Genomic DNA, 25,582 nt, shown 5'->3' on the forward strand with positions numbered 1-25,582 from the left:
TCTTGTTAAACTCCCTTCCATGAAAAAGTTTTATCCCTATTGTGGGGTCACCAGTATGGTATTTGTAAATTTAAATCATATCCCCTCTCAAGTCTCTTGTCCAGAGAGAATAAGTTCAGTGCTCGCAACCTTTCCTCATAACTAATATCCTCCCAACCCTTAATTAGCTTTGTTGCCCTTCTTTGTACTCGCTCCATTTTCAGTACATCCATCCTGAGGACTGACTGGTGCCCAGAACTGGACAGCATACTCTAGGTGCGGCCAGACCAGAGTCTTGTAGAGCTCGAGAATTATTGTTTTATCGCTGGAGTTATTCCCCTTTTTAATGCATGCTAATATTCTGTTTACTTTGTTAGCAGCAGCTTGACATTGCATGCCATTGCTGAGCATATTATCTACTAAGACTCCCAGTTCCTTTTCCATCCTAGATTCCTCCAGAGGTTCTCCCCCCAATGTATAGATTGCATTTGTATTTTTGTCCTCCAAATGCATTGTTTTACATTTTTCTACAATGAACTTTATTTGCCATGTGGAGAAGTTATTGCTCTGCTTAGCTTAGTATCGTCCACAAATACAGAGAGTGCACTGTTTACCTCAACCTCCAGGTCGTTTATGAACAAATTAAACAGGATTGGTCCCAGCACAGAACCATGGGGGACCCCATTACCCACCCCTGACCATTCTGAGTACTCCCCATTTATCACCAACCTTTGAACTTGCCCTTGTAGCCAGTTTTCAATCCATGTACTCACCCTATGGTCCATGCCAACAGACCTTATTTTGTACAGTAAACGTTCATGGGGAACTGTGCCAAAGTATTTTGCAAAATAAAGATACACCACATCTACGGTCCATCCTTTATCTAGATGGCAACTTCATAGAAGGTTAATAGATTGGTTTGGCAGGAACGATTCTTCATGAATCCATGCTGATTACTGCTAATGATACTGTTCTCATTGCTAAAATCTTGTATATAGTCCCTTATCATCCCCTCCAAGAGCTTACATACTATTGATGTTAGGCTAACTGGTCCATAATTCCCAGGGATGTATTGTGGGTCCTTTTTAAATATTGGTGCTACATTGGCTTTTCTCCAATCAGCTGGTATCATTCCAGTCAGTAGACTGTCAGTAAAAATTAGGAACAATGGTCTGGCAATTACTTGACTGAGTTCCGTAAGTACCCTCGGGTGCAAGCCATCTGGTCCCAGTGATGTACTAATGGTAAGTTTCCCAAGTCTAATTTTAATTCTGTCCTCTGTTAATACTTCCTGTGATGTGTCATGAGGATGGACTCTGCAATTTTGGTTACTGAAGCCCCCCGATTCCCCAGTGGAGAATGAGAAGAATAAATTCAATACCTTTGCCATCTCCCCATCCTTTGTAACCAGATGTCCTTCCTCATTCTTTATGGGGTCAATATGGTCTGTCCTCCCTTTTTTACTGTTTACATACTTAAAGAATTTCTTGGGATTTATTTTGCTCTCCTCCTCCATGTGTCTTTCTTTTCAAATGTTTTTATTAGAAATATGCCACATACAGAGGTAGACAATAACATAGCTATTAACTTCATTTTGCATACAGTATTGGTCATGGAAACTGTGATACATAGCAGTCCGACATGCCTCACCGCGTGTTGAGGATAATAAAAAAGAAAAGAAAAAAGTTGTGTGTCGGAGACCGCGCATCCTACTGCACAATGTGCAGCCACGGTCCCCTACATAGGAACATATCGGCAATAACATGTACATCATTAAGGACAATCCCTATAACACCACGCCAATCTGCCCACGTCTATCCCTGCAGGCGGATGGCGACCGCCCGCCCCCAGGCCCCCGCCAAAGACAGACGGACCCCTAGGCGGACGCCAGCCACCCACCACACAGTCCGCAGTAGCATAGGAACTTTTAAAGGAGTCCCAACAGGACTCATCAAATAGAAATACTGATTAAGTAAAATAAACACAGAAACAAAGGGAACAAAATAAAACAAAATATTGAGATGAAATGAAAAGAAAATGAAACACAAATAACTCATAATAATAATAATAACATCTACACCAAATGGGACCATCAGTGTCTAGTAATAGATCAAAGATAGTTCACTGTTCAGGAAATTTAGTGATCCAAGGTAGCCATTGTATTTTAAATAATTGGTACTGGTTCGATTGGATAGCAAAATGTTTTTCATAGGAGTACTGGGTAGATACTCTTTGAATAACTTCACTAATTTTAGGCACCTGCGTGGATTTCCACTTAGAGGTAATAGTTAGACGGGCTGCTATGAATATGTGTATGGACATGCTCCTTAATTGGGATGGAATACAGGTAGCATTGATATTAAGGAGGGCTAGTGGTTGGTTGGGGCGTATGCTATGACCAGTGACAGAAGAAATTAAATGAAAAACATCTGTCCAAAATTTACGTATGAGCCTACAATCCCACAATATATGAGTGATATGGCCTCTAGAGCCGCACAATCTCCAGCAATGCTGCGACTCTGAGGGAAAAATCATTGCCAACCTGACTGGAGTGAGGTATGACCTATGCAATATCTTTAACATATTATCCCAGTGGTTAGTACAGTGGGTGTATTTATATATCAGGCGAATCGCGGCATTCCATTCTCCTATGGAGAAGACCGTGCCCCAGTCTTTCTCCCAGTTGGTCATATGTGAGGTCTTGGAGGGGAGTTTGGTATACTGCAGGAGGGAATAAAACCAAGATAATCCTTTAGGTCTGTCATGGTTCATGCAGCGGTAAGCCCACACGTCTATCGGTAAGTCATATTGTGTCGTCGAGTGTGTCTTTTGGAAGTGTTGCAATTGCGTATAGGAGTACGAATGTATAGTTGGGTGGCTGGCTAATACTTTCTGGACGGTAGTTAAGTTGTCCTTTTTCCATGAGATAGTCCATATCTCTGGGATCAGGTGTTTTACAGTCAAGATGTCAGTGATCGTACGCCTATTCTTAGTAGATGCATCTATACTAGACTGGACAGTTCCCCACACTGAAAGTGTGGCTTCTATTGAAGGTAGTGTGATTTTTGTCAGAGGCAGGGTCGTCAATTTGGCCAGCAGGAGAGAAGGTAAGTCCCTACCTTTAATGACTGCTTTTTCTATTTTGACCCATAGTCTAGTCAGGTCTGGGTCAAACCAGGCCTTCATTTGGTCCAGAATTGCTGCTCTATAGTAGTTTCGCAAGTTCGGGAAGCCCATCCCCCCCGTTTTCCTGTTTCCTTGGAGCGTGGTAAACGTGATTTTAGGGATTTTACCTTGCCAAATAAATTTACGAAACAGTTTGTCTGCTGTCAGAAAGAACGCGTCCGGGACTATGATCGGAATGGTTTTAAAGTAGTAGATGAGCTTCGGTAATAGGGTAATTTTCAATGCTGCTATTCTACCTATCCAAGATAATTCTAGGGTTGTGACATGCGCTAAGTCTGTCTTAATGGTATTAAGAAGCGTGTTGTAATTAATGTTGTAAGTCCTTGAAGAGGGGTAAGTTATTTTTATACCCAGGTATGCCAGTGAGTCCTTCATCCACTGAAATGGGAATTTTGCCTTGAGTTTTGCAGTCAGGGTCCTAGATAGATTTATAGGTAAGATACACGATTTGGTGATGTTCAACTTATAGTACGACACTGCCCCAAATTGTTGTAAAATATCCTGTACTTTCGTCAGGGAGGAAGTAGGATTAGTCAATGTCAGGACCACGTCGTCTGCAAAGAGACCTATCTTATGATCCTCTCCTGCTATGGGGACCCCCGATACTTCTCCAGTCATCCTAATAGCTTCAGCCAGTGGTTCCATTATTAGGGTGACAATTATAGGGGATAGTGGGCACCCCTGGCGCGTGCCATTACTGGACGAGAAGACTCTAGCCGATGGGCAGGTATATAGTGCGGAGATTGCTGACAGAATCGTGCCTTGTATGCCGAATTTCTGTAGGGTTGCCCTGAGATAGCCCCAGTGCACCCTATCAAAGGCTTTCTCTGCGTCCAGTGCCAAAAACACAGCTGGGGTGTTCCTTTTTTCTAGAATGTGCATTAGGTTAAACAAACGTCTCGTACCATCTGGGGCCTGACGCCCTTTAACAAACCCCACCTGATCCGGCTTAACTAAATATGGGGTAATAGATGCTAACCTGTTTGCAATAATTTTCGCATACACTTTTAGGTCTGTGTTTAAAAGTGAAATCGGCCTAAAATTTTGTGGGGAGTCAGGCTTCTTCCCCGGCTTGGGTAGGGTTACAATGGTAGCTTGAAGCATCTCTTCAGGAAATGTTGAGGAGGAGGCAACGCTGTTGAATAGGGTACATAGATATGGAGCCAAGATTTGCGAGAAGGCTTTATAGTACTCTGAAGAAAAGCCGTCTGTACCAGGGGCCTTTTGGTTTGGAAGGGCTTGGATAGTGTCTACTACTTCAGTTATGGTAATCGGGGCATTAAGTACGGACAGGTGATCTGTCTGGAGTGTGGGTAAGGTGAGTGTAATGAGGAACGAATTGATACTGAATTCAGTGGGTTGTGGTGTATTGGGATCCGTATGTAGGTTGTAGAGATCTCTGTAATATTTCATAAATGCGTTGGCAATATGTGTCGGATGGTATACTAAGTCGTTTGAGTGAGGGTCTGTGATGTGAGGTAATTTAGCTTGTTGTTGGCGCTTATTCAAGTACTTAGCTAATACTTTCCCTGCGTTGTTGCCATGTGCATAGTATGTCGCTTTGATTCTCCTAAGGTGGTTTTGGTGGGTATTAATCAGTAATAGGCGAAGTTTATGTCTACAGGAAAACAAATTGGCTTCCAAACTGGGAGATGGGTGTTGTTTATGTTGAATTTCCAATGCCTTAAGCTCCTCAAGTAATCCACTCAACAGCTTAGCCTTCCTCCTCTTTTCCCTAGCCGCTGCTTGAATTAATATACCCCTACTAAATGCTTTGTGCGAGCACCACAAGGATGCTATATTGGTATCAACAGTGTCATTAAACATAAAAAATTATTTCAGTTGTAAAGCAATCTTACCTGCCTGGGCAGCATTAGAGAGTAGTTCCACATTGTTTCTCCATAGGTAGGCGGGAGATGCTGAGTTTCGATCATGCAGGATTATAGATACAGGAGCATGGTTCGACCATGTTATGGAGTGAATGGACACTGATAGCGTTCTGTGCAATAAAGGCAGGTCTGATAGAATTAAATCTATTCTAGAGTACGCTCGGTGTGGGAATGAGTAGTGGGTATAGTCGTTTTCCGAGGCGTGGAGACACCTCCATGTGTCATATAGGTTGTGGTCGGAAATAAGAGAGCCAAGTTCAAGTCTTCGAGAAATTGGTGGTGAAGAGCAGTCCATAGCTTGGTTTGGAACGCTATTAAAATCGCCGCACAGAAGCAGAGATCCTTTCTTGACCCTTTCCACTTTTTTAAGCAGGGAGTTCAAAAATGTTGGCTGTCTTCTGTTCGGCGCGTACAGATTGACCAAAGTGTACGGGGCATTATTTAGGTCGCAAGTCATTATTATATATCTGTCATTGGGGTCACAAATGAGGTCGTGGAGTTGGAATGCGACAGAGTGTTTGATGGCCACTAGGACTCCTCTCTTTTTTTACTGGAGCGTTCGCCTAGAAAACATTTGGGTACGCTTTGTGAGAACATCTGGGAGCTTTAGATGACATAAAGTGCGTCTCCTGTATACAAAGACATCTCCCTTGAGTCTGACCATTTCATTCCACATAGAGGATCTGACCGATAGTGTCATCTTAGGTGTATATGGGAATGCTCCATATTAGCTAATAAAGTTCCAGTAATCAGAAGTAATAGATTAAAGTTAACTGAAGGTGGTGCTGTTGCTTCAAGAGTCCTGAGCCAGACCTTCATGATATTGAAAGCATTGATGAATCTCAGCCGTCTTGTAGATAGATTCCCTGCGGTGTAGATGTCCCTTGGTGTAGTTGAAACACACAAAAAAAAACATAAAAAATAATAGAAACACAAACAAAAAGGTAAAGTGAAGGATATCACTATGTGCGAGTATTTTCGCCATAAACCTGAGGGGGGGGATTCCTCCCTGAGACCCACATCCAGCTATGCTAGGAATTGGGATAAGTAAGATAAGACAGTTTCATAGAAATCATTTCTGACGCCACTCCGCTGCAATTTTTGAGGGGTTTCGGTCCAGCAATGGAGCTGTAACATCTTCTGGAAGCAGATTCCATTTTTTAGCTAGGATAATCCCATCATCAATATTAGTAATTGCGTAGGTGCGATTGTCCTTTGTTATGAGCAATTTAGTAGGAAATTCCCATGAGTAGGGGATTTTGTGGTTCTGAAGAATTTTGGTCATGGAGGACAGGTTTTTGCGCGCTAGCATGGTATTTTTGGAGAGGTCAGCGAATACTGAAATGCCAGAGTATGGCCCGGGCAGCGGTTGGTTCTTTCTGGAGTATCGCATGAGGTCATCTTTGACATGGAAAAAGTGGATGCGAGCTATAACATCCCTCGGGACCCCCTCTGGCAGGTATTTAGGCTTGGGGAGACGGTGTGCTCTATCCACAACCACTTCAGTGGGAGAAGTGTCAGGCAGCAGGGCTGTAATGAAGGCCTGAACATAATAGTGCAGCTCCGCCGGGGCTACAGCTTCCTCCACACTTCTCAGTTTTATATTGTTTCTCCTCGACCTATCTTCCAAATCTGTTAATTTCTCTCTCATAGCTTGCAAATCATTCTCTGCTTCATTATGGGCATCTACTAGCGCATTGTGAGCTGTTGTGAAATCCCCCATCTTTTCCTCCACGTGGCAGACTCTGTCCCCTATTGCAGACACATCCCTTTTCAGTTGGTTAACACATAGCAGCATATCTTTGTGCAGGGAGCCCCTGAGAGTGATCAACATGTCTCTCATGACTGTATCGCTAAGGGGCTGTCCAGTAGTGGGGAATTCAGTAAGCTGTTCAACAAAAACGCTAGTACTGTTCTGCGAATTACACCCGTCCCCAGGCTCACCTGCATAAGTGTGGGATGTGGATCTTTTCTGCGCCAACTTCTGTGGGCTGTTTATGGGAGATGTGCCTGGCGATGATCCTCCGCTGGCATCGTGAGAGGGGTAGATGCTCTGCCCGTGCTGTGGGGTTGATCCGCCGCTCCCGTTGCGGCGCGGGCCGAACTGCGAGTCCGAGGCCTCGGCGCCATCTTGCGGCCTAGGCGTGCTCGCCGACGGATAAAAGTCTGTCAATTTCTTCGGGCCTTTTTCGTTTTTTCTCTTGCCCATTGTTCCGCAGGGGAGCCCGGGAGTATTGTCAGGCATTGTCGTGCCCTGGATCGCTGCGGATAGTCGCTGGATGGAGCTGGATTAGCGTGGGTCTCTGGAGCTCTCTCACTACACAGCCATCTGCCTCGGCTGCTGGCCACACCCCGCTCCATGTGTCTTTCATGTTCTATCTTAGCTGCCCTAATTGCATTCTTACATTTCTTTCTGTTTCATTCTTTATAATGTCTAAATGCTGATGATGATCCCTCAACCTTGTATTTTTTGAATGCCTTCTCCTTTGCTTTTTATATGCATTTTTACATTGGCGTTAAGCCATTAAGGACTTTTGTTTGCTCTTTAAAATGTATTACCCAATGGGATGCATTGGCTAATGCCTGTCATGGATTTGCAGTAATGTTTGTCTGTCAGCTTACCTCCTCCATGTGTTCACCTTATGCCCCGTACACACCATCACTTTATGTGATGAAAAAAAACGTTGTTTTTAAAAACGTCACTTTAATTGACCGTGTGTGGGGGAAAATGTCGTTTTATGTCTTGTAAAAAACGACCAAAAAAAATTGAAGCATGCTTCAATTTTATGTGTCGTTTTTCAAAACGTCGTTTTTTACTTCACAGAAATTGACTGTGTGTAGCAAAAAACGTTGTTTAAAAAGACGTTTTTACACCCGCGCATGCCCAGAAGCTAGTTATGAAGCAAGCTTCAATGGAAAAAGTGGTGAGAACGTAACCTCGCTTTGCTAGAACATTGTGAGAAAAACGATGGTGTGTAGGCAACTTCGTCTTAGAATATTGAACTTTCAAAAAGGTCGTTTTTTACTTCACAGAAAATGACGTTTTTTTTTCATCACATAAAGTGATGGTGTGTATGCGGCATTTGAGGCCAGGTACGCTCATCTGTCTGCTTAAGTAATCTCTCCTCTAGCATGGCTCTACCTAGGCCCTATCAGGGAACTCTATATTAACCTGTGCACTGCAAGCCAGCCGTGCTGATCAACAGTGTTTGTTAAGCTATTGTGTGTTAGAGGTCCTGCTTGCCGTGTGCTACATCTGTCTCTGTTTTACCGATCTTGGCTTGTTCTCGACTATCTCTGTCTGCTTGTGACCTTGACCTTTGTCGTGTCCTTTGTTTATCCTTGTCTGCTAGTTGCCCCGACCTTTGGCTTATCCCCTCACTATCTCTTGTATCCTGAGCTGCTACTTCCACTCTATCCTCTATAGACTACTGTGAGCGTGATCGGGGGGACTCTGGGGTCTGCAACCTGGATCCAGTTGCAGCCCAGTCCAGCCTCACCACTAGAGGCTCTGGTGAACACCTGCTGGATCTTAGACTCCACGCCCTGGGGAATCTTAGGCTCTAGCTCCCTGTGGGATCCCTGTTAGTGCTCCAGTGGACCTGCCTTCCTTAGCCACCCAGTGTTCTGTCTGCAGCAGTCAGCCCTAGGGTCCACTACCTTAGCGGTGCACTCCTGACCCCAATGGTGTGCATCTGTCACCTGACCGCAGGTGACCTGACAATGCCCTTATTTAATAAGCTCCTAAAGCAAACCCATCTCTCCTCCATGTTCTTTTTACCTAAGATTTTATCCCAATTTATGCCTTCTAGCAAGGTTTATAGTTTTTTATTAGAAGAACTCTTTAAAAGGGAGCGCTGCCGGAATATCTTAACCCAGAAATTGTTCTATGAACAAGGGAATAAACCAGGTAGACTTCTGGCTAGGGCTACTCAGCAAAACACACTTACTTCCACAATTCACAATATTATTGATACATCGGGTGTGACCCACTATAAAAATGGGGATATTGCTCAACAGTTTCATGATTTCTACAGTAAGCTGTATAACTTAGAGCCCAGCAAATCTAATCTGAAGTAAGTGAATAATAGAGCGGAGTTGATACGAAAATTCTTACGACAACATAGTCCCACTGCTTTAACCACTTAACCCCCGGACCATATTGCTGGTCAAAGACCAGAGCACTTTTTGCGATTCGACACTGCGTCGCTTTAACTGACAATTGCGCGGTCGTGTGACATGTTTTCCAAACAAAATTGGCATCCTTTTTTCCCCACAAATCGATCTTTCTTTTGGTGGTATTTGATCACCTCTGCGGTTTTTAGTTTTTGCGCTATAAACAAAAATAGAGCGACAATTTTTTTAAAAAAAAATATTTTTTACTTTTTACTATAATAAATATCCCCCAAAAATATATAAAAAAAAATGTTTTCCTCAGTTTAGGCCGATACAAATTCTTCTACATATTTTTCGTAAAAAAATAAATCACAATAAGCGTTTATTGATTGGTTTGAGCAAACGTTATAGCATTTACAAAATAGGGGGTATTTTTATGGCATTTTTATTCATATTTTTTTTACTAGTAAAGGCGGCGATCAGCGATTTTTTTTCGGTACTGCGACATTAAGGCGGACACTTCGGACACTTTTGACACATTTTTGGGACCATTGGCATTTTTATAGCGATCAGTGCTATAAAAATGCATTGGATTACTATAAAAATGCCACTGGCAGTGAAGGGGTTAACACTAGGGGGCGGGGACGGGGTTAAGTATGTTCCCTGGGTGTGTTCTAACTGTAGGGGGGTGGACTCACTAGGGGAAATGACTGATCTTCTGTTCATGCATTGTATGAACAGAAGATCAGCATTTCTCTCCCTGACAGGACCAGGAGCTGTGTGTTTACACACACAGCTCCCGATCCCCGCTCTGTAACTAGTGGCCTGCGTGAGAGCCGACGTAAAGCTACGGGCTCTCACGCAGGGGAGCCAACCTGCAGCAGTAAAACGATGGTGGCTGGTCGGCAACTTAACGACAGAGGACTTTGAGGCCTTGGAGGGCCCTCTGATGGAAGAACAATGGAAACTTGCTCTCAAGACTATGAAACCAGGTAAATGTCCAGTTCCAGATGGTCTTCCGGCACAATATTATAAAGTGTTCCCTGACTCCTTGGTCTCGGCTTTCTTAAGGCCTTCAATTCCTTGTCTACTGTGCCCTGCATGTCAGGGAGCCTCCTTGAGGCATTTAGTTTGGTTATTCTTAAAGGAAGGAAAAGAACCTACCAACATTGCATATTATCATGCAATTTCTCTTCTTAACGTGGATGCGAGTTGTTCTCTAAGATCTTGGTGACATGTTTGTCCTTCCATGTTCCAGCATGGGTGGGTCTGGATCAAGTGGGGTTTGTCCCTGGCAGAGAAGCCAGGGACAACACTATCAAAGCACTGAATTTGCATCATTGGCTTACTTCTAGCCAACAAGAGGGTTTCTTTCTTGCAATGGGTGCTGAGAAGGCATTCAACAGAGTGGCCTGGGACATTATGGAGGCGGTTCTGGGTGCTTTGGGTATCAGGACATGTATGAGAACCTGCATCCTCTCCTTGTATGCCAGCCCTAGAGCTAGAGTTAGGGTTAATGGCCACTTGTCGGGCACCTTCTCTATCCAAAATGAGACCAGACAAGGATGCCCTCTTTCCCCCCTGCTTTACATCCTTACACTGAAACCCCTTCTCCACTGCATTCAAGCTCACCCTGATTTTAAGGGCATATGTGTACGCACTCGGGATTACAAGATTGCAGAATTTGCAATGTTTTTATTTTTCATTCTTCTCCGTTGACATCCCATCCTAACCATATGAAAGTTCTCGATCATTTTTAGCGTTTGTCAAATCTGAAAATCAACTACTCCAAGTCTTTTGCACTGAATATCTGGGTATAGACTTCCAGTTGACCTTGCATAACTCTATAACAGAAACTTTTTATGCTCCCACTATCTCCTAGTTTGGACGTGCGTCCATCATACAGATCCCCCTTGCTTGTTCTGCACCATATGGCGCTTCTTTTGGTTTTACCATCTCCTTTGTGGTTTTAATGAGAACATCTACCTTCTGGGACCATCTGTTTGGTCGATCCACCATCGGGTTCCAGTCAGACTTTCCCTGCACATTCTTGGGAGTCCAGGAATTGGGTGACATCAGCCTCTTTGGTTCAATTTACTACTAGGCTCCAGCCGGATTCCTCCTGTATATTTTTTGGAGTCCCAGGAGTTGGTTACCTCAAGCCTTTTCGACTCACTGCCATATGGCATGTGTGTCAAATGGTTCCGGTAAGAGCACCCATCTTCTTTCATCAGTTGTGGATATGCACATTTTTGAGTGCCTCTAAGGCCTCGTACAGACGACCGAACATGTCTGCTGAAACTGGTCCGCGGACCAGTTTCAGCAGACATGTTCGGTCGTGTGTACAGCCGACCGGACAGGTTTCCAGCGGACATTTGTCCACCCGACCGTTTTCAAGCGGACAAATGTTTCTTAGCATGCTAAGAAACATGTCCGCTGGAATCCTGTCCATCGGACATGTTTGGTCGTCTGTACAGACTCACCGTACATGTCCGACCGGCCGCCATCCCTCACATGTGTCGAATCACTTCGACGCATGCGTGGAAGCATTGACCTTCCAGCGTCGTGCACGTCACCGCGTCATCATCGCGGACACGTCACCGCGCTGTCTGTCCGCGCGGATTTCTGTCTGATGGTCTGTACAACCATCAGACAGAAATCTCCGAGGGTACATGTCTGCTGAAAACGGTCCAGCGGACCGTTTTCAGCATACTGTCCCCTCGTCTGTACGAGGCCTAAGATTCTTCATGTTTCAGTCACTTTCCATCCCAGTTTTGATTTTGGAGTGGACTTTTTCCTATACCCATGGACATTTTCACTATTGGAGTGATTACTGTAGCTAATAAAATACATTTAAGATTTAGTATCTCACATATATGATGTATGGTTTAAATAAGAGTTCTTTTGACCAGAAGTGAAAGCTTCAACATAATAAGCATTTATTAGAGAATTATGTTATTAGTCTATCTAATATACCGCATACATTTACAGTCTTAAGCAAGGGAGTAAATATTAGTTTCAAATACAAAGTATGTACATCACACTACAAATATCAAACAGAAAAAACTTATGACAAAGCAAGTATATGGTAAGTGCTGGGAGATGGTCTCTGATAATTACCTCAAATAATGACTGCCTGGGCCCAGGTCACCTCATCCCTCTCCATCCCTCTCTGATTGAGGCTCCTTCTTTTATGGCCCCTTTCCTATTGACTTACACATGTTACCTATGTTACCTATGATTGGCTATGGTTAGCTCTCCCCCTCCCTTGGGCGAGTCTCTCCCAAATATGGGCCATATCCTCCTACATGAGTTTTAGTGATAATTAGATTTGAAGTTAAATTAATTAAACCTAAGCTTGTTATCTTCCCTTCAATGGCTATTCATGGAAGAGTACAGCCAATCAAGGCGGCTCTGTATAGTCTAAGATTCCAGCTGTGAAATTCTTCCTGGCTTGTTTGTATATCAAGAAGGTATAGTTAGACTGACCGTCTCCGTGACACCTAGTCGCCCAGCATTCATGCATATCAAACGGAGAGTGTTAAATAGATATATTCAGGCACTAGACTGTCAGTACAGTTAACCCTTTTCAGGAACCATCTCCTACACACTACACATCTAAAATTATCCTAAATTATATATATATATATATATATATATATATATATATATATATATATAATTATTCCCAGTTGCTAATGGCGATTAGACATACCAATTCTCATAAGGCAACATTACATAACTTCACTATTCCAATAATTTTATTTTCGTCCATGGCACATAATGTTGTTGTATTTATTCACTAGTGTCATTCCCTATAGGGATTGTATACTACACATTTTTATTCATTTAGCGCTACATTTATTTTCTATAAATAATATGAACAGTATGAAGATAGTTGAATGGCTTCCTTTTCTTCACGCTTAGACAGTAAGACTTTGTTACTGTATATACTGTTGTTATACAAAAAAATATATATTATGCGTTATTTTGAATAATTTGAATAACATGCATAAATAATTTTCCCTGTTACTTTGAGTTTATATTGTTTGTCTCTCATTTAGGGTGAAGTCATTGATGTGCAATATGGGACAATAGAAGATTTACAAAGTGTGACCAAAGCAAAACATATTTCAAGGAATTCTATTGCTTTATTAAAGCTGGGAGTATTACCCCTAATATACAAGGTTTGTAGTTATATGTTCCTCACAAATGGACCTTGATGAAAAGGACCACACTTAATTGACAAGACAGTGTCATGTATTTGAAAAAGTGTGCAACTAAAACCTTAGGTTTTTAAGTTAACATTTTAAACATAGCAAGGTTGTTTTTGTTGGCTAGTTGGTAAGTGTGCCAAAAATCAGTTAAATAGTGTTTTTTCTGTGGACCCTACCACATGGACCTTACTTTAAAAAGCTGATTATAAATTGATTATATTGTTCAACTTGATATATATAGGGGGCCAGATTCAGAAAGATCAGCGGATCTTTCTGCTGGCGTAACGTATCTCCGATATGTTACACCGCCCTTACTTTGGGCGCAAGTTCCGTATGCAGAAAGAACTTGCGCCCTTAGTTGCGGCGGCGTAGCGTATGTGTGGCGGCGTAAGCCCGCCTAATTCAAATGGGGATGTTGGGGGCGTGTTTTATTTAAATTTGACCCCGCGTACTTTACATTTTTTGTGAATGGCGCATGCGCCGTTCGTGAAAAAATCCCAGTGCGCATGCTCGAAAATCCGCCGCAAAACGTCATTGCTTTCGACGTGAACGTAAATTACATCCAGCCCTATTCGCGAACGACTTACGCAATCAACGTAAAATTTTCAAAACTCGATACGGGAACGACGGTCATACTTAAAGCGGGGGTTCACCCTATCGACGAAAATTTTTTTTTTTTTTTATTTTACCATAAAATCAGGCATTGTAGCGCGAGCTACAGTATGCCTGTCCCGAATTTTTTATCCCCGTACTCACCTTGTTCTCGTAGATTGAAGATACCGGGGAATGGGCGTGCCTCTGGAGATGGAGGATGATTGACGGCCGGCTCCGGCGCGTCACGCTTCTCCGGAAATAGCCGAAATAGGCTTGGTCTTCACGACGCGTGCGCATAGCCTGTGCGCAGGCGCCGTGAAGAGCCGAGACCTACTCCGGCTGTCTTCGGGGAGAGTGACGTGCCAGGGCCGGCCGTCAATCATCCTCCCTCTCCATAGGCACGCCCATTCCCCGCGGGAGCCGAAAAATACGATCTCCGATTCCAAGGTGAGTCCGGGGTTAAAAAAATCGGGACAGGCATACTGTAGCTCGCGCTACAATGCCTGTCTCGATGGTAAAATGTGTCGGGGGGGGGGGGTGAACTACCGCTTTAACATTAGCTACGCCTCATATAGCAGGCGTAACTATACGCCGAAAAAAGCCTAACGTAAACGACGTAAAAAAATGCGCCGGCCGGACGTACGTTTCTGAATCAGCATAACTACCTAATTTGCATATTCCTCGCGCAACTATACGAAAGCGCCACCTAGCGGCCAGCGTGATTATGTAGCCTAAGATACGACGGTGTAAGACACTTACACCAGTCGGATCTTAGGGCTATCTATGCGTAACTGATTCTCTGAATCAGGCGCATAGATACGACGGCCCGCACTCAGAGATACGACGGCGTATCAGGAGATACGCCGTCGTATCTTGTATCTGAATCCGAGCCACTGTATCAGATTCATTAGGATCCTTCAACAGGTATTACAAGAACGAAAGCCAATTCAATCATATTTATTATATAATAATAAATCTTGCATGGACCTGAAATTAGCAACACCGGAATCCTTTCATCTAAGCCGTAGTATAGCCTAACAATCCCGCTAATATTAAAGAGATACGGTACATAATACATTAATATTCCTTGTTAGTTCATACTAATATCTGAATAAGAAAACAAAATATTTAACACAACAAAAATATTTATGAAACCAATTTCTGGAGCATTCTGTACACCAATGCTGTACAGAACACCTCCAGGTTCTGTATAACACTGTACAAAACACCTCCAAGTTGCCATATTGCTTTGAATTTTGCAGAAAATCACAGCGGCTGCAGATTGAAAGTTTAAGGTATGCTTTGTAAAATAAAAATATGGGAATGGTGTGCTTATTTAATAATGTGCCATAAAGTAATATACTCAAATAATGAATATGATGAGTATCCAAACATACAAATAAATAAATAAATAAAGAAATGTGAATAAAGTCCAACTAAATCCCAATGGTAGGAGTTAGTTCATATAAAGGCAAAAACACTCATAGGGATAACTTGATAGAAGAAACAAATAGAACATCTTTACAAACATCGACTGTCAAATTTATGAATTGGCCGCTCACCTCCAACAATGACCCAAGGCTCATCAGATAGTCATATAAGGACTCCGGCTGATGGATCTGTAAAGGCATCCAGGTTTCAGGCAAAGACGAAAAGCTATGTCCAAAACTTGGCATCAAAACATCTTCGGTAATTCCATATATAGAGGAAACAGCTTGCTCAAAGGAATGGCACTTCTTGTATAAATGGCGCTCAAAGGAAACAAAGAACAGCCATAGTGCAATATTGCCGAATGAAAAGTAAATGTATTTAGTAAAAAAACTGCTTACATCAAGTAAGGATAAAAAACGCAGTAAAAAGCAATGGGTGTAGTGACACACAGGTCTCCTCACCGTACTTCCGTTAACCACTTGCCTACAGGGCACTTTTACCCCCTTCCTGCCCAAGCCATTTTTCAGCTTTCAGCGGTGTCACACTTTGAATGACAATTGCGCGGTCATGCAATGCTGTACCCAAATGAAATGTTTATAATTTTCCCCACAAATAGAAATTTCCTCTACGGTTTTTATTTATAAACAAAAGAAGAGGGACAAGTTTGAAAAAAAAAACACAATATTTATTACTTTTTGCTATAATAAATAACAATTTTTTTTTAAAACAATTTTTTTTCCTCAGTTTAGGCCGATACATATTCTTCTACATATTTTTGGTAAAAAAAAATCGCAATAAGCGTATATTGATATAACAAAAGTTATAGCGGCTACAAAATAGGTACAAAATAGGGGGATAGATTTATAGCATTATTATTTATTTTTTACTAGTAATGTCGGCAATCTGCGATTTTTATGATGACTGCGATATTGCGGTGGACACATTGGACACTTTTGACACCTTTAACATTTATACAGCGATCCGCGCTATAAAAATGCATTGATTGCTGTATAAATATGACTGGTAAGGAAGGGGTTAACACTAGGGAGCTATCAAGGGGATAATGTGTTCCATAGAAAGTGATTCTTACTGTGGGGGGGGGACTGACTGGGGGAGGTGACCGATCGGTGTCCCTATGTACAAGGGACACACCATCAGTCTCCTCTCCCTGACAGGACATGGATCTGTGTGTTTACACACACAGATCCACAGCCCTGCTCAGTTACTGGGCAATCGCGGGGTCCCCGGCGGACATCGCAGCCACCGGGCACACGCATCGGGTTTCCAGTTATGCGGCGGCACGTGCAGCCTAGGGGCTCGGGAAGGAGCGACGTCATATGACGTCTGCCGAGAACGAGAGGGTCTTCGTCCCGCCGTCATATGATGGCGGGTGGTAGACAAGTGGTTAAACACCACCGGAACTGACGTTGCAAGGCTCCACCCGACGCATTGCGTCACGTGACTTCCTCCGGGATCAGGTATGCTTTACTAACATTAAATCACAACATGGCTTGTGTAGAAATGGTACAGTATATGAAATATTATTTGTTTTTATATGCTATATTTTTCCTAGATTTTATTAATCTGATAGGTAGCATGTAAGCCTCTATGCGTGTACATATTTAGAAGATTATAAGGGTACCATCATCCCAAAATGGATTTAAGGGAAGAGTAACTAGGGGTGACCCCTGCAAAACCACCAGTAGGAAGAACAATAGACCATCTTGGTATCCAATTATTAAACAAAAATCTTAAAAATATATACATTTTATTTGTACAAAATAGTTTAAAAAGACATAGATGCACAATGTTGGTAACCTCAACAGACTATAAGTTAGACAAGCAGCCGAGTGCTGAAGATATTTCATTCACGATGTACTGTATATCCTCTACATGTTTCACAGCTAAAAGCCGCTTCTTCAGGAAGTGTTATACATAGTATCATCTACAACAAAGCAAAAATGTCATTATGCCAAAATATTAATAAATGGTAGTGAGGTGAATGCAGTCACTAATTGCTTACCCAAGAAAGACCAGAGCCCAGATAATAATCAAGGTAGATACACCATAGGGGCTCCCTCACGGTGGACATGGGAGGCAAAACTTAAAGGTATGTAAGTGTAACAATAATTGCTGAAAATAAATACTCCCCTTCCTCTTTCCTCCCCCTTTCCTTCTCGCTTTTCTTTTTTTTCCTCCTCCTATTTTAACCTTTTTCCTACTTCCACACACCTATCTGTACCTGTCCCTCCCTTTGCTTTGCTTTATTTTAGGGGACAAGGTTATCAAACCAAAAATCCCATCTCGCCAACCTTTATATTGCTCCCTTGGGGTCCAAGGCTCCCAAATGCTTTGTCTACCACCCTACACCACAGTTTTGACACAGATATATTTACCAAGCAACTGGCACATTATATTTTATTTATTTTAAGCAATTATTGTTGCACTGACATACTTACAAGTTTGCCCCCCCGTGTCCGCTGTGAGGGAGCCCCTGTGGTGTATCTACCTTGATTCTCATGTTGGCTCTGGTCTGTCTTGGGTAAACAATTTGTGACTTAATTTCCCTCAGTCCCATTTATTGATATTTTGGCATAATTACATTTTTGCTTTGTTGTAGATGATACTATGTATAACACTCCTGTAGAAGTGGCTTTTAGCTGCAAAACATGTAGAGGATATACAGTAGATTGTGAATCTACTCGTTTGAGGCTACTATGTGACCAGTTGCACATGATTGTATAACTTACTGTCTGTTGAAGTTATCATGAATTGCTGTTTTACCATACATCGTATATCTATGTCTCTTTAACCACTTGCCGACCGCCGCATGTATATGTACGTCCACAGAATGGCACGTACAGGCAGATGGGCGCACAGGTACGTCCCCGCCTTTCCGCGGGCCGGGGGTCCGATCGGGACCCCCCCGCTACATGTGGCGGTCGGATTCCCGCAGGGAGCGATCCGGCACGACGGCACTGCTATTCGTTTATAGCCGCTCTGTCGCGATCGCTCCCCGAAGCTGAAGAACGGGGAGTGCCGTATGTAAACACGGCTTCCCCGTGCTTCACTGTGGCGGCTGCATCGATCGAGTGATCCCTTTTTATAGGGAGACTCGATCGATGATGTCAGTCCTACAGCCACACCCCCTACAGTTGTAAACACACACTATGTGAACCCTAACTCCTACAGCGCCCCCTGTTGTTAACTCCCAAACTGCAACTGTCATTGTCACAATAAACAATGCAATTTAAATTCATTTTTTGCTGTGAAAATGACAATGGTCCCAAAAATGTGTCAAAATTGTCCGAAGTGTCCGCCATAATGTCGCAGTCATGAAAAAAATTGCTGATCGCCGCCATTAGTAGTAAAAAAAAAAATAATAAAAATGCAATAAAACTATCCCCTATTTTGTAAACGCTATAAATTTTGCGCAAACCAATCGATAAACACTTATTGCGATTTTTTTTTACCAAAAATAGGTAGAAGAATACTTATCCTAAACTGAGGAAAAAAATGTTTTTTATATATGTTTTTGGGGGATATTTATTATAGCAAAAAGTAAAAAATATTGCATTTTTTTCAAAATTGTCGCTCTTTTTTTGTTTATAGCGCAAAAAATAAAAACCGCAGAGGTGATCAAATACCACCAAAAGAAAGCTCTATTTGTGGGGAAAAAAGGACGCCAATTTTGTTTGGGAGCCACGTCGCACGACCGCGCAATTGTCTGTTAAAGCGGCGCAGTGCCAAATCGCAAAACCTGGCCTGGGCATTTAGCTGCCTAAAGGTCCGGGGCTTAAGTGGTTAAACACTTTTGTACAAATAAAATGTATATATTTTTAATATTTTTGTTTAACCACTTCAACCCCGGAAAGATTTTACCCCTTAATGACCAGGCCATCTTTTGCGATATGGCACTGCATTGTTTTAACTGACAATTGCGCGGTCATGCAACACTGTACCCAAACAATTTTTTTCCCACAAATGGAGCTCTCTATTGGCGGTATTTGCTCATCTCTGCAGTTTTTATTTTTTGAGCTATGAACAAAAAAAGACCAACAATTTAAAAAAAAATATATATTTTATTTTTTGCTATAATAAATATCCCAAAAAAATGTAAAAAAACGAATTTCTTTATCAGTTTAGGCCAATGTGTATTCTACTACATATTTGTGGTAAAAAAAAATCGCAAAAAGCAGATATTGATTGGTTTCCGCCAAAGTTATTGTGTCTACAAAATAGGAAATAGATGGCATTTTTATGGATTTTTAATATTATTATTTTTTGTACTGGTAATGGTGGCGATCTGTGATTTGTTTTTGTTGCAGGAATGCAACATTGCAGCGGACAGATTGGAGACTTTTTACACTTTTTTGGGACCACTGACATTTATCCAGTGATCAGTGCTATAAAAATGCACTGATTACTTTATATATGTCACTGGCAGAGAAGGGGTTAACACTAGGGGGCGATCAATGGGTCAAATGTGTTCCCTAGGTTGGTTTCTAACTGTGAGCGGATGGGACTGACTAGCGGAGGAGCCAGATCGCTGTTCCTAGTTAAAAGGAACACACGATCTGTCTCTCCTCCCCAATCTGGCTCTCTTGCTCACAGTCGCGGGTGGCCGGCAGCGATCACGCCTGCAGGCCATGCGCATTGGTTCCCCCTCTTAAAGGGGCCATCGTATGGGTAGGCCGATTCACGCAGTGGTGCCTCTTTGCCACCGTATATCAGCGTAAGCAGGTCGGCAAGTGGCTAATAACCAAGTGTTCTTACTACTGGGGTTTTTACAGGGGTCATCCCTAGTTACTCTACCATTTTAATCTGATAGGTGTGAGAAAAGCTATAATGTTGGTATGCCTTTCTTAATGTGAGTGGCAGAAAGAAGGGAGTTCCAGCATCACCAGCAGATGTATTCCAGTATCACCAGACTGATGAACTACATCAAAGTCTTTATAAATTACTAAAGTTTACACTAGTTATGTTTTATTTGTGCATCTGAAGGTTTCATTTTCACTTTTAGTTGATTTGTACCCAAAAAGGTCTTGATAGTAGTATTCTGCAATTTTTATGTTGAAACACATTTTTATATTACTTAATGATTGCACAAATCAGGACATCCCATACAGTTTATCATTTATAATGGTACTTATTCTGGATAACCACTTTTTTTGTTTGTTTTTTTAATACTAACAGCAGAAGCTGACTTTTGGAAAAATTGGCTTCTAGGGATACAGTTTTAATAGTTTAACAAGAACAACAACAGAGACGTTCATTTGTACCATTTCTATATATATATGCTTATTTTAATTCAATCAGATTTTATTGAAAAACAATACAAAGAGAAGTTAACACAAAATAAAAATAGAAATAAAAGTCTGCTTTGATAATAAAAGTAGAAAAATTAAAATTTCTAATACACAAATTCAAGATCAAGTAATTGAAAACAAACAAAGAAATACAGACGACTGTACTAAAATCAAGGGATACAGATTAACAATACAGGTGAGAGGCACCACAAAATGACATTGCAAGACATTCAATTGTGGAGAAAAGGGAGTTGAGACGCATATTAAGAACGCTATAATTTTTTGAAAGAGGAATATGCTAAGGGGATCACAATCTTTCATATATAACCAATGTCAATTGACACAAAAGATGAACACACGGCCCCTGAACAATATAAGATTGGGAGGGACCAGATGGAAAAGAGAAAGGACATATAGAGGCAAGGGAAGAATTGAATACACTCCAACAAGGCTATCAGGGGGCGAACCCCCTGCCACCCAATCAAGGAACTCCAAAAAGTAATGGCACACAGTCCATGTAAAAGAAAACTGGTCTTTCTGTCCAGTTTCCTGAGCCAGCAGACGTTCCAGATCTCGTATACGGTCTACCTCAATTGCCCAGTCCCCCAGGGAAGGCACAGTCATCAGTCTTTAGTGGTGAGAAAAAACTACCCTAGCCACAGCCAGGAAGTGTTGCTGGATGTCTTTATTTACAGATTTGAAGGATTCAGGAATCATGGGCAAGAGGACCACCTCAGATGATGGTTAAATGGAAGTCGGCATCAGCTTATAGTACAGGTCAATCTCCTTACAGGGGGACAATCCCACCGGATGTGGAGCATGGTACATCTGGATACAAGACAACAACAACAACTGACATCTGAACCAGTTTAAACACCTTTTCTTGCGTTGTAGTGGCAAGGGAAACTTTATAAGTTAAAATAACACTTTTGATAATCTGTAAGGGAAAAAGAGTGCCATAGCTCTGATTCCCATACCTGTGTATAGGAAGGAAGGTCATGGGCTAGCACAAAGGTAATTAAATAAAAACCACAACACAAATATAATCCAACACTCATTTATTAATGGTATAATTTGGCCACGGTGTTATCCATAACGTGGGGTTACAAAATTATTAAAATGAATAAATAAATAAATAAGCCATCTTGGCTAAGATATGTATTAACAATAACTGGTGTCCATCCAGCAAAGCTGGACGACTACTCCCCTATTTGGACAACATCATGACTTAAAACAGAAAAAAGGGGGCGGGAGGGTGGGCGCTGCTTCGCTGACTGAAAGCTGACTCACTCCCCGCCGCTCCTGGACCTTAATATAGCCTCGCAGCACGGGAGGCTCGGCGATGCTTGAACCAGCCAATCCGTGGCTGTTGCTGCCCACGGGCGGCCCGAGCCTGAAACAGAAAACACAGCAGGGAGAACTGTCTTTGTTCCCCTTTGAGCTCGGCCATGTTGGTCCAGCTTAACGCTGTGACCTGTCATGGGCTAGCACAGAGGTAATTAAATAAAAAACACAACACAAATATAATTAAACACTCATTTATTAATGGTATAATTCGGCCACGGTGTTATCCATAACGGGGGGTTACAAAATTATTAAAATGAATAAATAAATAAATAAATATATAAATAAGCCATCTTGGCTAAGATATGTATTAACAATAACAGGTGTCCATCCAGCAAAGCTGGGCGACTACTCCCCACTGGCAGAAACCAGCAGAGCATCAGCCGGTTGAGGCCCCCCCAACACCGTGGCTGATTCAATTAAACTTTGCAGGCCCATGTTGAAAATATCAAGGCCGATTGGTGACAAATGAACCTTATCTTTTCTAAACAAACCCGGGATAAAACCCTCTAACTCCGAATGGCGGAAGGACACTCTGCCAGCCGAAATCAGAAAGCTGTGGATAGTTCTATTAAGTCTCCGAATCCTGTCCAGATAAAACAGACCACTAGGAGGAGACCATAGTAACCTGGGAATCATCTCTGAAAATGCCAAAACTGAAAAGGGGAACATAAGCTTTATCAAATTAAGATCTCTCTTCATTTCACACAACAGATCCCACGTACCGAATTTACCAAGGTCATTAGCGCCAGCATGAATAACTAAAATTTGAGGGGCAGGCCAAATGGTAGATAAATAATCTAAATGATCCTTAACCTGACACCAACGGAGACCCCTAACACCTGACCATAAAACTAAAAACGAATTAGTGTCAAGACCTAGATTGGTGGAATAGGATCTGGATTCCGAATGTTTGGCGGCCCAGAACACATACGAGTGCCCTATAATCCACAAATCCTTCCTGGAGTGATCTGAAAGAAAAATTTACAATATTAAAAGGTCCGGACGCACATACAACTTATATCTAGCACTATCCCATCAACCAATATGCTTTAACTTATCTTCAGAAAATCCCAGAGAGCTTTCTGTGGTGGCCGCCCCGATTCTAAATGAATGGGAAGAAAAACGAAAGCCGGACAACTTCAAATGTTTGAGACAAGAAGAAAAAAACGCTGAAAATTGGAACCTGGTCAGAGGGGATAAATCATTATGAGCAAAGAAAGAAACTGATGAACCGGGCCTAACGAGCATATATTCTTTAACTAGCTGAACAGGGCATAGAGCTCCGTTAGGCGAGCTAGATAGAGAGAACCACCGACCTTTACCGATAGGGAACGACTTGGACCTACAAAGAAAAAGATACAAACAATCTTCTCTGACATATACATGCTCCAATCTAAGAAAAGGCAAAGAACTTTTGTTAGCGGCAGTAAACTCACCAATCCTGAGACTTGGAAGAGCATACCTTATCAAGCGAACCAATGAGATCTACCAGCAAGGAGACTGAGTACTTTCTTCCTGGACAGAAATGACTCAATCAATGACCTCATCTTTTGCAATTTCTGATCTGGCAGTCTAAATTCCATGTTCACAGTATCGATCACTATGCCTAGAAATTCTATCGACGTGGAAGGAAAACAATTTTTTTCATGCGCCAGAGGCACACCAAACTCCTTGCACATTCCACAGAACGACTGCAAGGCCTCCAAGCACTCGTCGGTTCCACTAGCCCCTATGAATAGGAAGTCATCTAAATAGTGGAAGGAAGCCCCGTGGGAGAACTTCTCGGACAAGACCCAGTGTAGAAAGGTGGAAAAAACCTCGAAATAGAAACAAGATAAGGAGAACCCCATGGGCATACACTTATCAAAGAAAAAATTACCTTGAAAATGGAAACCCAATGAGTTGAAACCTTGGGGATGTACCGGGAGAAGGCGAAAGGCTGACTTGATATCTGCTTTCACCATCAAGGAGCCTTGGCTCTGACGTAGCATGACCAGGGCCTCGTCAAAAGAAGAGTGGCAAACTGGGGCTATAACATCCGCAACCTCGTCATTCAGTGAGGATTTTGGAGGATACGAGAGATGGTGAATCATTCTGTAAGTACCAGCTTCCTTCTTAGGGACTATCCCTAGTGGGCACAAACGGAAATTTGAAAATGGGGGGGCCGAGAAAGGGCCCGCAATCCTGCCGTCGGCCAATTCTTTAGTGATTTTCTCCTGCACCACACTCTCATGTGTGCGAGCCGATAATAAATTTGAAAAAACTGTACAGCCTGACCCTTGGAAAGAAGGTACTAAAAAACCTTCACTGAGGGGGCGGAGCTAGCCGGAGACCTGGATGGACGCATGGTAGCTGACCTCCGGCTCCAGCGGCGATATAGCGGCACACAGCAGCTCATCCAGCGAGCACCCTGACTCCAAAAGCGGACGTTCTACTGCCTAAGATCCCGGGCGAGCGGCGGTGACCATGACGAGGCGCAAAAAGGATGGGAGCCGTCCTACGAAACTGACGGAGTTTTTCTCCCTCGAGGCCAAACAAGATGGCGCCGGCGCGTCTTCCACGCCACAACCCAGGGCCTTCCAGCCTTCACTCCAGCATCCACATCAGCCGGGGAAGGGAGCAAAACGGAGCAGCCCTCCTAAACACCTCCACTCTTCTCCTGCTACTCCCTCATCGGGCAGCCCTGAGAAGGCAAGGTTCCGCTCGGATGCCACAGGAACAGCAACGGAGGTAAGCTCCCCTATAGATTCAGGAGATGACACCAGAGACTTGCCAGACTCCATTGATCTCTTCCCCACCGCAAATAAGCCAGTGATAGATACTGTTTTAAAGGAGATGCTGGTGTCTCTCAGGAGTTCCCTACATTCGGACATGGTTTCATGTGTCCATAGATTCAGCACTGACCTGAGCAATGTGGCTGACAGAGTCTCACACGTGGAGAATAAAATGGGGGAATATGCCTCTACCATAAACGCCCTAGTTGATGCTAACGAGTCTGCTGAGGATGACATTGATATTCTTAAGGCCAAAATGGCAGAAATTGAGGACAGATCACGGAGGAATAACCTCAAGGTCAGGGGGATCCCTGAGTCTATCAAACAACCAGAGCTGCGCGGCTATATGGCCCAGCTACTTACAAGTTTACTGCCTGATCTGTCTGAACTTGATTTCACGGTAGACAGAATTCACAGACTCCCTAAACCTGCCTATCTACCCGACTCCATTCCAAGAGATGTCATACTCCGTCTGCACTTTTACCACACCAAGGAAAGGCTCATGGCAGTCTCCCGGCAAAAAGACGAGGTTCCGGCCCCGTACTCGAATCTACAATTCTACACTGATTTGTCACAATATACACTACAGAAACGTAGAAACCTTGTCACGATTACTAAAGCACTGAGGAATCACAAATTGAGCTATAAATGGGGCTTCCCGACAAAATTAATTGTTACAAAAGATGACAAGGACTATGTGATAGACTCCATGGCGAAGGGCTTGGCCCTGTTGCAGTCCT

At 42.7% G+C, this 25,582-nt stretch overlaps 1 protein-coding gene across 1 annotated transcript in view; it reads left to right on the forward strand.

Moving 5' to 3' along the window:
* The window catches only part of NAALADL2 (N-acetylated alpha-linked acidic dipeptidase like 2), a 1,143,792-nt gene that overhangs the window by 537,627 nt on the left and 580,583 nt on the right, over positions 1-25,582 (forward strand). The window contains exon 4 of the mRNA XM_040349390.1: positions 13,235-13,357. Within this exon, the coding sequence (XP_040205324.1) occupies positions 13,235-13,357 (123 nt within the window). The remainder of the gene's footprint in view (positions 1-13,234; positions 13,358-25,582) is intronic.

This window comes from Rana temporaria, chromosome 4 (genome assembly GCF_905171775.1).
Source record: "Rana temporaria chromosome 4, aRanTem1.1, whole genome shotgun sequence".
In the NCBI taxonomy this organism is placed as follows: domain Eukaryota; kingdom Metazoa; phylum Chordata; class Amphibia; order Anura; family Ranidae; genus Rana; species Rana temporaria.